The sequence below is a fragment of the Mercenaria mercenaria genome, chromosome 4 (genome assembly GCF_021730395.1).
Source record: "Mercenaria mercenaria strain notata chromosome 4, MADL_Memer_1, whole genome shotgun sequence".
Classification (NCBI taxonomy): Eukaryota; Metazoa; Mollusca; class Bivalvia; order Venerida; family Veneridae; genus Mercenaria; species Mercenaria mercenaria.
The window spans coordinates 28492081-28508114 of NC_069364.1; the positions used below are offsets into that span (position 1 = coordinate 28492081).

At 37.7% G+C, this 16034-nt stretch overlaps 1 protein-coding gene across 3 annotated transcripts in view; it reads left to right on the forward strand.

The window, feature by feature from the left end:
- Positions 1 to 8063: 8063 nt before the first annotated feature.
- The window catches only part of LOC123551322 (transcription intermediary factor 1-alpha-like), a 73778-nt gene continuing 65807 nt past the window's right edge, over positions 8064 to 16034 (forward strand). Inside the window, exons 1-2 of one of the 3 annotated variants that reach the window (XM_045340173.2) lie at positions 8064 to 8522; positions 11814 to 14686. In XM_045340173.2, the coding sequence (XP_045196108.2) occupies positions 12013 to 13155 (1143 nt within the window). In that variant the 5' untranslated portion in view covers positions 8064 to 8522; positions 11814 to 12012 and the 3' untranslated portion in view covers positions 13156 to 14686. Of the gene's footprint in view, positions 8523 to 11813; positions 14687 to 16034 lie in introns of those variants that run through there. The other 2 variants (XM_053540845.1, XM_053540847.1) reach the window with 2 other exon arrangements.

Genomic DNA, 16034 nt, shown 5'->3' on the forward strand with positions numbered 1-16034 from the left:
ATCAGACTACAGCAATGTAAGATAAAGTACAAAACCTCTGTCTATCAGTCTACAGGTTACGTGTACATCTGACTGCAGCAATGTAAAATGAGGTTTAGTAATACACTATGTCTAACAGTCTACAGGTTAGGTGTACATCTGACTGCAGCAATGTAAGATGAAGTTAAGTACAAACACTGTCTAACAGTCTACAGGTTAGGTGCACATCATACTGCAGCAATGTCAGATGAAGTTTAGTACAAACACTCTGTCTAACAGTCTACAGGTTAGGTGCACATCAAACTGCAGCAATGTCAGATGAAGTTTAGTACAAACACTCTGTCTAACAGTCTACAGGTTAGGTGCACATCAGACTACAGCAATGTCAGATGAAGTTTAGTACATACACTCTGTCTAACAGTCTACAGGTTAGGTGCACATCAGACTACAGCAATGTCAGATGAAGTTTAGTACAAACACTCTGTCTAACAGTCTACAGGTTAGGTGCACATCAGACTACAGCAATGTCAGATGAAGTTTAGTACAAACACTCTGTCTAACAGTCAACAGGTTAGGTGCACATCAGACTACAGCAATGTCAGATGAAGTTTAGTACAAAACCTCTTTCGTCTCATTATGTCGGAGGTCTACTGCGTATCATAAAGACAGAGCTGTTTAGATTGTGAGGCACAGTAGCATGAAGTCGTCGGGGTTAAAATATCGTAAACTACTTTTAAGGCTCCTTTAATTGGTGGCATATTTCTGCCACGAGATAGCTAGACAGCTATCACGATAATTTGTTAACTTTCCAGGAAATGTGTACATTTTTACTGAAAACATTTCAGCAATAAGTACTTTTATTCATTCATTAGCACAAAATTCCACGTTAATGATGCTCCGTAGAGTTAACGTAAAACAATTGCCTGAGTGCCGAATATTGTAATTAGTACCTACAGCCAGTGATTAATTCTTTTTTGTATGCCTTACTCCTCAGATTACCTTAAGGAAAAAAGACTGTGTTTCTTTAAGGTAGTACTTTACTAAAGTAGCATATTTTCATTCATGAGCCTATCTTACACGTCGGATATAAGACGAGTTTCCAGCATCGGCGAACATTCTGTACATATTTTATTTTTTAAGCCATTCAGTTAAAACATACTCGGTCAGTTATCTATTACATCAGATATACCAGGTAAAAAGTGAGTTTTTACTTACTAGTAAATTATCAAAACTAAGATGATATTCCATTGTCTTTCCCGAAGGTGATTTTTTTACCCCTGGTCACGCCGTAGATTGTTCGATTATTCCTGAGCTGAGCTATGAACGAAAGGTAAAACGTATGCCATATGGGCGTCTGTAAAATCGATGTAGGTATTTTGCATTATAACGTACGTAACTCTTACATTTGCATTTTTTGTTGTTGTCTACCTGAGAGAAATGTTAATTAAACAATGGCATATGAGCCGTGCCATGAGAAAACCAACATAGTGGGTTTGCGATCAGCATGGATCCAGACCAGCCTGCGCATCCGCGCAGTCAGGTCAGGATCCATGCTGTTCGCTTTTAAAGCCTATTGGAATTGGAGAAACTGTTAGCGAACAGCACGGATCCTGACCAGACTGCGCGGATGCGCAGGCTGGTCTGGATCCATGCTGGTCGCAAACCCACTATGTTGGTTTTCTCATGGCACGGCTCAATTATCATTTTAAGACAAAAAGTATTGATTGTTGGAACATATGTGTGGAAAATTCTTCACTGAAGGCCTAATGATAGTAAAGGAACCAGGGTGGGAAACACCTTGTCTAGTCGAGTCATTGCGGACAGGTGTTTGGACACTAATTTTTCACTTTGCATGGCCGCAGAGATCTAAATTAAAGCTGTTTTCTGTTGTTTGAATTTCATTGTGGATATTTGGTGAAGTGAAACTCAATTTTAGTACGAGTAGTACTTTCAGGTCAACAGCAGTGTGATTTTGATGTCATTTTACAATAAGCAAATGTGACAAGAAGATACATGTACATGACTCATACTTTTCTCTTCATTTTATATCAGTTTTATCATAACTCTTTAAAATGAGGTAAGGATTTGTTCTCTGAAATGGGTCTAGCTATGTTTGGTAGCTCTTTAAAAACTGTCAGTTTGATATAGGATATATAAGGAATACTATTTAGTGTAGTGTGACCTGGAGACACTAATAAAAATTGTTCGATATTCAATTTTGCTTGAAGTTGTTTTTTTAACAATGTCCACAAAACTATATGTCTATTATTAAACGAACATAAAAATAAAAAAGTGCAATATATTAGAAATGGCGGGATCAGTATAATGATATAGAACGTGTTTAAGCTATTCTCTGTGAAATTTGGCAACAGACTCAGAACGATATCCACTTGACTGCGTTGCGTAGCGACCCACATCAAACTGCATTGTGTTAGCTTTTCCGGCCGATTTTTCTGAAACAAACCCGGATAATTCTATGAAAAGACACATGCTTTGTTTTAAGAAGTAGCCCTTTAGATAAGAAGTGTTTTAATACTTACTTGTTCCCGATAAGCACTATATATATATATTGCGATATAGTTCAAAATTGACAAAAAAATCCTTCCCCCGCCGGACTGTACAGCTAAATGGACACGTGTGCTAAGAAACGGAGACATTTTCACTCCAAAAGTACCCATCGTTTTCATTCAATCTGTTATATAACAGGTAGATATTCCTTTAAATCATACCTTACAAGACCGGAATTTATACAATCGGCCACTATTTCACCATCTGTTCTGCGTAAATTCACCGCTCAAACAACGTTGGAACCACTTGATCTGATAAAGTTATGGCCAGTTTAAGATTGGTTCAAATTAAATAGATTGGTGGGATTAAAAATAGCAATATTGGAAATCCAATTATACAGAAGATGAATTTGATGAATGGGCTGTCATCAGATCTACCTTTTAAAAGAACTTTAGGTCAAGATTGAATCTCATAATGTTATTTTACTTCATTCAGTTTAGTGTGTGTAACTCATGATATTCACCCAAGAGCTCTGCAAACGAAACAGAGGTTTGCAGTCAAATTTGTGAAAGACACGATATTCACCAAGAGTTACGCTTTTGAAATAGGTGTAAAAAGGTGTGTGTGTGACTCACGGTATTCACCAGAGCTATGCATACGAACCAAGGGCTGACAATCAAGTTACATGTTTGTTATTATGATTTGTGCTATTGACCGGTCTATAGAGTGTAGCGTGCAACAGGAGCGTGACTTATTCCTATTATCTAAATATCTTAAAATATGTGTGATAATTTTTCTTGGGCTATTTTGTCTAATGATTTCAACTATTTAGATATATTAATATTCCTCAGGTTTCCTAACCTTATGATTGACTTATATTCCAAGAAATGATTTATCTTTGAAACAATTAGATTTTCAATCTCAAAACATCTGAACAAATTAAATCACAAACATATGAAATATTTCAAACTCTCAAAATAGTTTCAACTCTCAAACAACTCTTCGTTCGAATGCTTAAATATTTCAGGAATCTTAAATAGATCTCCTCTATTTTCAACTCTAAATAAATTTCTATATATCTCTATATATTCTAAACACTTTCAAACATTTTCCCATGAGGTTTTACTGGAACAGTAAAATATCTTTAATGCCAGATATCTGAGATTTCAGTGCATCAGTTAATATAAATGCTGCTCCGATCCGACACTTACATGGACAACCAGCAGACTGACCCTACAGTCAGTCTGTGTTTAAGTTTAATAAGGGTCCATCCGCCCTTTCAGGCACAATAAAGTATTAAGCTATGTAAGAGTATAGACCTCCAGCATGTCAACAGGCATGCCGTTAAAGATACTTTTTGAAGCCAAAGTGATAAAAACTTACCCCAACGCAATTTCCGTAGAGTATATTCCAAAAAGAGTAATTTTGAAGCCAAAAGTGAATCACTGTCACGGCCAATGAAACCTAAACGACAGAGACCCGTAAAGAGACGTGGTTGCTCGAAGGCGCCCTTAAAATTCGGTGTTGTCGTCGCTGGAATCCGCCGCCGCTCCTCCGCTGTGGGTGTTGTGCCCCTCCCCGCTCCCCCAACACACACACACACACACGTTGAAGGTGGAGTTTGAGCAGCTCGGAGGCTTCTCTACACGCCGTCTGTATTCTGCAAGCCGTCTGAACAGCAAGCCGTCAGCCAAGTACACAGCTCCTTGTCACAAACAGTCCCTTGTAGGGCCACTCCCGCCAGCTTCAGTCAGGACATTGACAGAAAAATGCCAATGACCTAGTTCTGTCAATGCCCTGTGCCTTCTCGAGACGTGCACTTACTGGCGGGTTGGAGAGAAACTGACCCTACAACATCGAACATATCTGTTTATACCACAGTCATATCCCGCAACAAATATTTCGGCTATTCTGATTGGCTAAAATTTTCAATCATACCCGCAACAAATATTTCGGCTATTTTGATTAGTTAAAATTCTCAGCCTTCTTAACTCATATAGCGCCTTCAAACTCAATATACTTTTATAAGCGTCTAATGTTTAAGACTGATTCCCGCATATAAAAGAACAAATACTTTACAAACGCATTTCAGAAAACATACATCAATTCATACCATTTAAATAACTTATTCTAAATGCAAGATTCCAAAACACTAACAGTAGAATACAACTTTATCAATATCATATCTGGTGATTTCCCTTTCTGACGGGTAAAGACTGTAAATGGCGGAGAAGCTAATAGGGGAAGTAACTATGTTACAACTCCTATATAAAATCATTAGGTGAGTATCCGTCACAAGAGTATAGGCTTGCTGGGCTAAAGAATAACTAGTTGCCCCTAAAAAACTTTGAAGGAGTCGTCAGTGTGGGTTATAAAAAAAAACACATTAAAAATTGATAAATTACGAGAAAAGAGCATGATACTTGCCATAACCATCTGAAGTGCCAAGCGTTATGTAATGAATACACGAATAGGGTAACGGGAAGCATGTGTATTTTTGTGTTTTCTTTTTCTTGCATAGAAAACAGGGCCTGTAGGAGAGTAAAGGGCTATCCTAAAACAAACCATTCTGAAATGAGAAGTTAAAATGATGCATTTTGGCGTATATTTGGAGTAAAAAACGTGAAAAAAGCTCGTTCGTTCTTGAATAAATCTCAAACAAAATGTATTATTTCATTAGATATGCAGGTATGTGAATAATACATATCCCAGATCAGCTAGCGAAGTATTGGTTGGTCAGTCACAAATGGCAAGAAACTAGGACTTTCCGACTATTCTAAAACTACAGATGACGTTATTTACAAATTGTTTTGTTTTTGTTTTTAACAAAATGGAAATGACCCTCTTGATTTCTTAACGGCATGTATTTTGAACTTTAAGATGAGCGTAACCTGAATTAAGAAATATTTGCGAAGATATCTCCGTTGAATAATGTAGGTTTCTTACTGTAACATTATAACTTGTCCGTTGTGTTTGCTTGCCAACTTTTCAACACTCGGATACGTAACTTCAAGATAAGGCAGCTACGTGACTGCAGTTCAAGCAAAACCGTCCTTGAACTGTGAATCGGTGCTGGAAAAATTACACTGCAGGACTGATAGAAACATAACCCTCTTCGACCCATTAGAAACACCGAAAATGTTACTCTCATTATTCTCGTCTATTCTTACAATACTTTTGTAATTACACAATGTTTGCAGAATATTTTAGTGTTAATTTTACATGGAATCAAATAGGATCGATAAAACAAAAAATCAAGCTGTTAATAATTTGGTAAAATTAGGCAGTCATGTGTAAGTAAGTCACGGCATTTACCGAAAGCTACACATATGCGTGTAAGCCACGTTACTCGCTGATAGCTAAGCAAATGTTACTAGGGTTGGCAATCAAGTGTGTAATTAAGTCACGATAACAGCTACGCATACGTTACATGAGCTGACAGTCAAGTGTGTGTAAGTCCCTACATTTATCGACAGCCATGCATAAAATTATGCATAAAGTGAAAGTCTTGGTAATCACCGAAAGCAACGCATATGCGTAAAGAGCTGGCAAACATGGGCTTGATAATCACCGACAGTTACGAATATTTGACAAGTGTAAGCGATCAAGGTTTTGAAGGTCACGGAAATCACCGCCAGCTACGGATATGCGTAAAGGGCTGACAAACACATTGTGTTAATTGTGATAATCACCGAGAGCTACGCATATTTGACAAGTGTAGGCAATGAAGTTATTGCAAGTCACGATAATCACCGACAGCTATGCGTAAACGCAATGTGTCGGCATTCAAGTGTTTCTAAATCAAGATAATCAGTGACAGCTACGCATATGCGCAAAGCTTCGGCAGTCATGTGTTTGTCAGTCACGATAATTAGTGACAGCTACGCATATGCATGCAGGATTCGAAATCAAGTGTTTGTTGATGTCTTTTAAATGTCTGTTTAAAGAATACACGTGAACTTTTTTATTTTTAAAACAGACTCTTTTGGTGTTATAAAACAGACCTAAATATCCTATGTTTCACTTGCATTGAATTCTGTAATGCATTCCTATTATCTATTATTGCATATATGTTTAGAAAGCTATATAAATCCCCCATAGTAAATTACTCAGGGAAGAGATTATAGTTTATTAATTAACGTGCATCTAATTTTTTTCGCACTGCATTAAATCCTGATATATTCTGATTTTAAGCAAAATGAGCAAACTCTGTCTATCTTCAGACAAACTGTTGCCTATTTAAACAATTTTTATACATTAACATTTCAAACTTTATCATTTGACAATCTTCTGGCGATTACTTAACCTTGTGTAACATGATATGCTTAAGAGATATTTACGGAATCCTGTTAGTGCCATGTGAAATGTCGTCCGTTGCCCCTCAAAGGCAACGCACGACACTGCGATACGACATCGCGACAATGCGATACGATGCGCCACAGTGTGATACAACACACAACAATACGATACGATGTGCGACAATGCGATATGACATTCGTCAAAATGTCGCGATCTCACTTCGCAATGTCGTGCATCGAGTTGGCAATTTTGGCATGATATGTTGCGATGTCGTATCGCATTGTCGTCCGTCGTATAGCATTGTCGTGCATCGTATCGCATTGTCGCGATGTCGTATTGCAATGCCGCGATGTCGTATCGCGTTGTCGCGCGTCGTGTCCTGAATTTTAGCGACGCGTGACAATGTGCGACAATATGATACGACGTGCGACAATGCGATATGAGACACGACATTCTCAAACGACATTGTCACGATGTTGTGTCGCATTGTCGTGTGTCGCCTATGCACCAATAGCACGACGCCCGACATCGCGATACAACACACGACAATGCGATACGACATTGCGGCAAAGTTCAGCAAACGTTCCCGACGGCTTGCCCGTCGGGGAAGAACATTGCTTTTAATATTCGATTAGGAAATACTACTTATTAAAAGAAATTTCAGTTTGGTACATTAGTTTTAACGTTTTTAATAATAAAATGAAATTGATGAATTGTTTGAAAAAATGCGACCAAGATTAACCGGTATTTATTCAAGCGAACACCAGTAAAATGCATGACACTACGCGCGACAATGCGATACGACATCGCGACAATGCGATACGATGTGCGACAATGTGAATGTGACGCGACATCGTGACACATCGTGCCAAAATTGCCAACTCGATGCATGCCATTGCGAAACGACAACGCGACATTTTGACGAATGTCATATCGTATTGTCGCGCGTCATATCGCATTGTTGTATGCTGTTTCGCATTGTCGGGCGTCGTATCGCATTTGAGGGGCGACGGACGACATTTCACATGGCATTAACAGGATTCCGTAGATTTTGGTTTGAATGCACTATTTATAACAGGATTTTAAAGGACATTATTCAAACTTTTCAATAATAGTTGCTAGTATTGATTTTGGTTTCTGTTGCAGTATATGCAGTTTCTGCACAATAAATCACGTCAGCAAGACTACTTCCTGATCAATATGTGGATAATACACATCAACATGTTGGGACTTGAATTTTATATTTAACCGCGTGGTTAAGTCTTACAAATAAAACGCTTAACTCGACGTATTGATTTTATCAAGCCAGCAAAACTAAATAAACAACTGGGATAAGCTATCAGTTAACCTTTTAGTAAAGCGAAAGAGAGTTAGTCAAATCAACAAATAACTAAAGAAAATGGCGACGGATGGATGTGAAAAAAAACTTCGGACGAGTTATTTAATTTTAAATGCACACCTTGTGCTGAACTTAACAAAATTAAAGAAGCTGTAAAATATTGTGTACAATGTCAAGGATATTGTTGCCAGACTTGTGTGGACTCACATCGTGCATTTCCTGCTTTAAAAGGACATACACTGGTGGAAAAATTGAACTTAAAGTCACAAATAGTAGCTACTGAACTTCCGGTCGTCCCTACAGAGACATGTAGAACCCATGGGATAAAAATTCTGGACATGTACTGTGAGAACCATGACGTTGTTGGATGTACAAGTTGTATAGCTCTTGACCACCGGTATGTATTCCTACATTTTATGAGCGATTTTATGATTTTATGTTTTCCTACATTTTATGAGAGAACTGCCTGGATAGCGAGCCATTTTTTTCGTAACTTTCTGGTCACGGACTTGGATCATGGAGTTCATTCAATTTTACTATAATAGTGTTAGGACACTTGTCACCCAGGAAAGATGAATGAGTATTGTTTTTTCACTTCCGTCTGTCTCACTCTGTCTCATGCTCGGTTCTAGCCAATTTTCTCAGTGGGTGGTGGGGTGGAGTGGGGGTCCGACAGAACCCTTACTGTTAAAACGTGTGTCTTTATACACTAAATAATTTTTATGTGGATGTTAGCCGTTTACAAGTACTTATCTTTGTTGAACAGACTGAAATAGAAAAGTAGCCGACCAGCAAGGGGGTGCTGGGGCATGCCCCCTGCCCCCCAAAGAATTATGTGGAGCAAAGAATTAAAACAGTCATCTGCTTGTAGTGAAATGTTTAATTAAATATTTTCACACTTCATAATATCAGTATGTCACTACATTACTATAAAGTACGACAAAAATAAATTAGTCCGATATATAAAGTACCTTTATCACTTGACTATGGTCTTATCATGACCTTCCCAATTAAACCTGTCGGTTAAAAATTACGAAATAAGATCCAGTTTATTACCTGAGTTTTGGCGAATTATGAAGAACGCACTTTGATTGCATGTTCGTCTGCTACTACTTTGCATGGTTAATTTCAATGCTTCCAAAATATCTTAAAGATTGTCTTAAACGTGTCCAATTATTGGAATCAGTTTTGTTATTGAGCCCGCTTGCTATGAGCTCGATATAATCGTCACTTTCGGTGTATGTGCGTGCGTGCGTGCGGCCGTCGGTGCGTGCGTCTGTGCGTCCGTCCGATTTTGTCCGGATCGTTACTTTGACATGCATGGACCAATCTTGTTTATATTTGGCATGAATGTTTACCTCAATGAGAAGGCGTGTCATGCGCAAACCCCATGTCCCTATCTCAAAGGTCAAGGTCACAGTTGGAGATCAAAAGCGAAATTGGAGTTTGTCCGAACCATAACTTTGACATGCATGGACCAATCTTGATTATATTTGGCATGAATATTTAGCTCAATGAGAATGCGTGTCAGGCGCAAACCCCATGTTCATCCTCAAAGGTCAAGGTCACAGTTGGAGGTCAAATGTCAAATTGAAGATTGTCCAGAGCATTTTTGCTTCATGCATGGTAGGATTTTGATGTAACTTGGCATGAATGTTCACCTTTATGAGACGGAGTGTCTTGCGCAAAAACCAGGCCCCTAGGTCAAAGGTCAAGGTCACACATAGAGGCCAAACGTCAGATACAAGAATGACATTGTCTAGAGCATGTCTTCTTCATGCATAAGGGAATTTTGATGTAATTGGCACATATGTTCAACACCATGAGGCAATCTTGTTTTTAGAATTACTTAATTCCCTTTGTTTTACTTTAAATAGCTTATATTGTAAATTTCTTATTACTGGCTGTGGGGAAAAATTGAGACCACTTTTCTGTGGTACAACATGCATGTTAAATCCATCTTTTCTGTATATTTTGACCTATCTCTACCTGGTATGGGGTTCTGTGCGGACTTATATATTTGTCAAATAATTACATATGAAAATACAGGTGCTAGTGTAAATCTGTTCTGACAAATAAATGTTTCTTTTATAGACAGCTGGCGAGCTCGACATTCTGCTCATGGGCATGCAGAATGTATTTCTAGTTTAATCCTTTTTGGAGTCATGAAGTTTTGTAAGTTTATATATATAATTAAGTTCCGCTTATCCCGGTGCTAGGTGGTATGAGGGGTGCTGCACGTCATGACTTAATCTGTAGCGGTGCGGATCAACGAATTGATTTTCTGGTTCTTTTACCGACTAAATGTTATGTTATTTCGAGGCCTGTTGTGTAAGTGATATAGTTCAAGATGTCAACGTAGGCGGTTCCGATACTCCAGCTTTCATATCATTTGGTATTGTTCCACCACTACTTAAATGTGGCGCCTGCTTTTAGTCCCTTACTAGTTGGACATCGGAGGGTTCTATAGAAATGCCCTCCGTACATCCGTTATTCTGTCCGTCTGCAAGTCTGGATCCTGCGATAACTCAAACAATATTCAAGCCAGGTTCATAAAACTTGGTATGTGAAGAGAACGAAATATGTAGATTTTGCACTCGCATGCTCTCTGTTTGTAGGTCAAAGGTCAGGGTTACTACTGAAGGTCAAGTAAAAATTGTTTTCGCCCCATAACTTTTATATGCATTGATGGATAATCTTAGTGGTACATGATGATACAATGTGTCAATGATCTATACTTGTCGGTTAAAGGTCAAGTTCACTGTTCAAGGTTAAGTAAAATTTATTTTTGTTCCATTATTTTTTATTGAGTTTAAGAGTTTTTTAGTACTACGCAGGAATATTCCCCATGATTAGACAATCAATATATATCAACATGACCTATGTTTCTCGGTCAAAGGTCAAGGTCACTGTTGAAGGTCAAGTAAAATTGTTTATCACCGGTCATTATCAAGTTCGTCATTTGGCAATTTCTGTCATATGGACGCTCCATAACCTAAGATTCCCTATCTAAATTTCAGTTTTATCTAGTTCTGTCCATTGTGTTTTGCCTTTCGGGCAAGTCCATTATTTTAACCAGGGACAATACGCCACATTTCTTGGGAGTTCTGCTCCAACCGGGCTAGAGGGCGTGGACGGTAACATGCGTTTCCACTATGGTCCTTAAACATGCTCAGTCAAACCGAACCTGGAACTTCTTTATTTTTGTCGGTCGACCTTCCGATTTTTCCACTTTTTCTGTTCTGTATATAGGGTATATATTTTTGGATGGGAGCAAAAGTTTAGGGTTACTAAGGGTAGGTTGCAACGCTGATATAATTAACCTACCAATAAAGTAGCTGACCGATCAAGTATTGGCCCAGGTAATAAGTAAATATGATTTGTCTTGCTACTCATTTTACACGGACATTACAAGCTGGGAACCAGTAAACCTTGTCACATGAAAAGTAACATCCTACATGACAACATAGCTGCCATTTTCGTAGTATACAAGTTTCAATTCTGAGAAAGTTAAATGTTCGTCCCCGTAGCTAAAGCCACCGAGTACTTTTAAGTCAAACTATTAATATATCATACGCTCGAGGCAGGTATAAATTATATTTCCATACATTTTACATCCAAGTACAAAAGTATTTTGTTAACATAATTCCAACCATTATTAAATTTGATCAATAATTTACTTTTACAGAAGTTGTTCAGACGTCCACCTTATACCGGACGTTATTGATAAACTTCTCAGCAAATCTGACGCTGGTAAAATAGACCAGAAGTTAGAAGAGATGAAGATGGTGATGAATGAAATTAAATCAAATAGGGAAGCGCTTATTGAAAGGTTGATCGAATCTAAATGAAAGGCTAAAAACGAGATACAGGATTTCGGAGAAGAGATGGAAACGCTTTTAAAATCTCTCAAGAAAGAATCTTTAAAAGAAATTGAAAAACAGTTCAGACAGAAGAAGCTACAATCAGAGGAGGAGAAAAAAGGAGCAGAAGATGAATTGGCCATTTTAAAACAAGCTGAGGAGGGTCTCGTGAAAGCAGAAGGGAACCGAGCCCAACAATTCGTTTCCCTGAAAAGTGCTCAGAATATAATTGCTCAAACCGAAGAGATGTCTCGCTCACTACGATCAACAAATGATGCAAATATATCATTCGCTCCTGATTCAGCTATACGTAATTTCTTATTAAACTGTAAGACGCTTGGATCAGTCAACCACGATGTTGCCACACGGATGCAACAAAGGAAAGCGTTGTATGCAATTATGGCAACTAGAGAATTTAATATCAAAATGCAAAATGATGCGACATCCTGTTTAGTACATGGTTCATGTTTAACAGAAGACGGTGCCCTGCTTATGGCTGACTTCAGCAATAACTCACTGAAACGAGCAAACAATGTCACAAATCCAGTGCTGGATCATTGTAAGTTACCCGATCACCCTTACAGTGTATGCTGCGTAAGTAAGCACGAAGCGGCCGTCACTTTAAGAAACAACACTATTCAATTTGTCTCCCTTGTCGGTCAGATGACGCCTACACGTCAGATAAAGCTGGACCATAATTGCTTTGGTGTCGCTTACAAGAGAGATAGATTATATATAACTGATAACAATAAGGCACTCTATATATACGATATGACAGGAAACCTACTGCAGAAAAGTTCACAAAACATTTCCGGGAATAATCGGCATATTGTTTTCAGTGATACTGGAAGTGAAACGTTTGTAACATGCACGGATAAAGGCCTTGTAATTCTTGATGTGGATGCAAAACATACGAACACTTATACTGTTCCAGAGTTGTTAGTTACAACAGGAGCTTGTTCAGATGGACATGGTAACCTGTTTTTGTGTGGATACAGTTCAAGTAATGTTATCCAAATTGGACAAGATGGAAATAAAATTGGTGAAATAGTGAAACCATTAAATGGGCTGAAAAATCCTCAGTCATTGTGCTTTGACCACCGGACTTCAACTTTGGTTGTTACACAATCAAACAGCGACATAGTGAAAGTATTCGACTTACAATAAGCATCACATTTACTTATCAGATCTGTTAAAATAATTAATATTAGAAGTTGGGCAGAATCGTCTCTTTATGCTTGTCTTATATAAAGTAATATTTCCCAAGAATCGTTACAAAATTACACAATGCCGTACAAAGGAAAATATTATTAATAGTCCATTGTTGTGTCTATATTTTTGTACAATTCAGTAAATCGGATTTGAAGAGTGTGTGGATTAATATTATTGAAATCCTCACACTGATAGACTTATAAACCGGGGAACTTTAACTGTGCGTGTTTAGATTGTTATGTTTGAATTACTAGTTTAGGATATTTTGTGCATTTTTAATCTAATTTTTCATACTGTTTGATGCTATCACATGTCCGACAAAAATATATTATGTTATATGTTTCATGCTATGGAGCTGGGTACCTGCTCTAAAGGAAATTTTCCAGAATAAGGATGGAACTATTAAATAGGTACTTGTATTGGAAAGTACAATGTGCATACACTTTGCCTTGTATACTACCCATGGTCTATGGTAAACCCCAGTGGTAAATATTACAAAACTAAATATATTTTAAATAACTACAAACTTTTCAGACTGAATAAGGAAATACGACTGCCAAAAGAGCTATATATTAACACGATTTACATTTATCGCCTTACCTAGGCAAGAATGTTGACACACAACTATTACACGCTCCATGAAAAAAAAGTTTGATGTTCTCTGCGACATAGACGCATATCTGCTATTTATTGTAGTATGATGATAAATGACTTTTGTGCCAATAAACTATTAAAATCATGTATTTGTATGTTATATAGATTCAGAAGTTATATAGGTTCAGAGCAGCATGTCCAGAAACATTCTCCTACTGTCAAAAGAAATATGTGCCTTTGTCGGTAACTTTTGTTGTGTGCAATGTACATAATACTGTGTTCACACATGGCTGGTATGAATTGCATTTCCGGACACTTATTCAGCAGATTTTATAATGAAAATATGAAACAGGAAAGGAAGAAATTGCACTGGACTTTAAAAAAAATATGTACGTACTACATACATGATCAACAAATTTTTGAACATTACTGAATATATGAATTAATTGTGTCTGTAGAACTATATTTATGCGGTGTTTTAGTGGTAGTACATATTTATAGGGAATCGTTTCGATTGATCTCTCTGCGATAACATACGAGATACCTGATGGAACTTTAGTATCAAATAAAAAAACTTGTCCTTCCGGCACTTGCAATGAGTGATTTGTTTAGAAGTCCTTTTTCCCTTGTGTCAGTAGACGTCTACGCAACTTGTCGAACCGCAACGTTTCGCACATTGTAAACAAAGTAATGACCGATTGGTCGCTTTTATATGGTGGCATACTGAACTGCCACCACTTAGCTATTAGTTTTAATGAAACTTTCGCGAAAATAAAGAAGGTTTACATAGAGACTAAAAATATCGTGAAAACATATTTTTTTTCATGAATGCAAGATGAATTTCTTAACATGAAAAATTGCTAGTTAGTGCACCTAACTTTTCATGAAAGGACACTTTACAGTCGTTAAATAAATATTCAGAAGGGAACGTTCCAGTGGTTATACCGTCTGACTACGAAACAAGTGGTCGTGAGTTCGAGCCCAAGCTCCAACTAAAATTAATTTTGCATTTTCAAGAGAAAAAACATCTGCCCAGTGTAGGAATCAAACCCACGACCTTCTGCTTGCAAGTCAAGAGCTCTACTAACTGAGCTTACAGGGCTTCTGATTACTCAGAAGCCTCGAATAAATGCACTCCTCCTCACTTTAGCTTTGAAGGCTTAACCTTATAGTGGAATCGAGAGCGGGGCATCACATGTTGAGCTTCCAACATAGTATAGCCCTGCAAACCGCATGATGTTCATAACCTTCCTTATCACTTAGCCTTCCTTTACAGAGAAGCGAGGCATCAACTGTTCAGCTTCCAACACAGTATTGCCCCTGCAAATAGCACATGCTCTGGCAACTGTAGCCAGTACTATCCAATTTACCTCTTTGCCAATGTTGTATTGTCAGGAGAAAATATCTGCCCAGTGTAGAACTCGAACCCACGATCCCCTACTTACAAGTCAGGTGCTCTACCGTCTGTGCTAATCGAGAAAATATAATTCTGCTTTCATGAAAATTTATCTGTTTTCATGAAAAAAAAACACTATTATTTTCACGCAACTTTTCATGATTTCTTTCTTTAAGTGGTGTCAGTTTAGAGCATTAACTAGCATAATTTCGTTTTAAAATATTTAACTAGTTTTTCATGGTACGTTTCTGTTTTCATAAAATCCTCCATTTTTAACGTGAAAATCTCTTGACATTTGCTAAAACGTGCGTGAGTTGGTTAATATGGTTTTTATTTTTATGTCTGTACACAGCTCGGGGTAAGCAAGTGAGTCAAGAAGGGATGGGGGAGGTCTTTCATTACTCTCCAAGTTTTCCCTTGCAACTTGTTGTACTTGAAAATTCTCCCTTTCTTCGTTGTATTTTTTATGATATTTTATTTTTCGGTATACCTTTTTGAATAGCCTTTTACGTTTACTTACATATTTTGTGAATAAAAGACTTTTGGGCCAAAAGTTGGGGGTGGGGGCAAAGCATATGTTGATGACGCCTACAGTGGACGTTTGGGATATGACTCCTGTCCAAATAATCCATCTGCTCAAAGTCTATGGACGAGAAGGAATAGAGTTTAATTTGACATTTGAATCATGAATTATTCCGACCGACAGATGTCAGACTGCTAAAGCCGTCTTTTTTTATATAAAAGTTGAGCAAACCAAAGAAGTCAAATATGTGAGCATGACACAACACAGTTTGTCGCAGTGTATTAAAAAATATATAGCCAGATCAAATGTACTGTTTTCGAA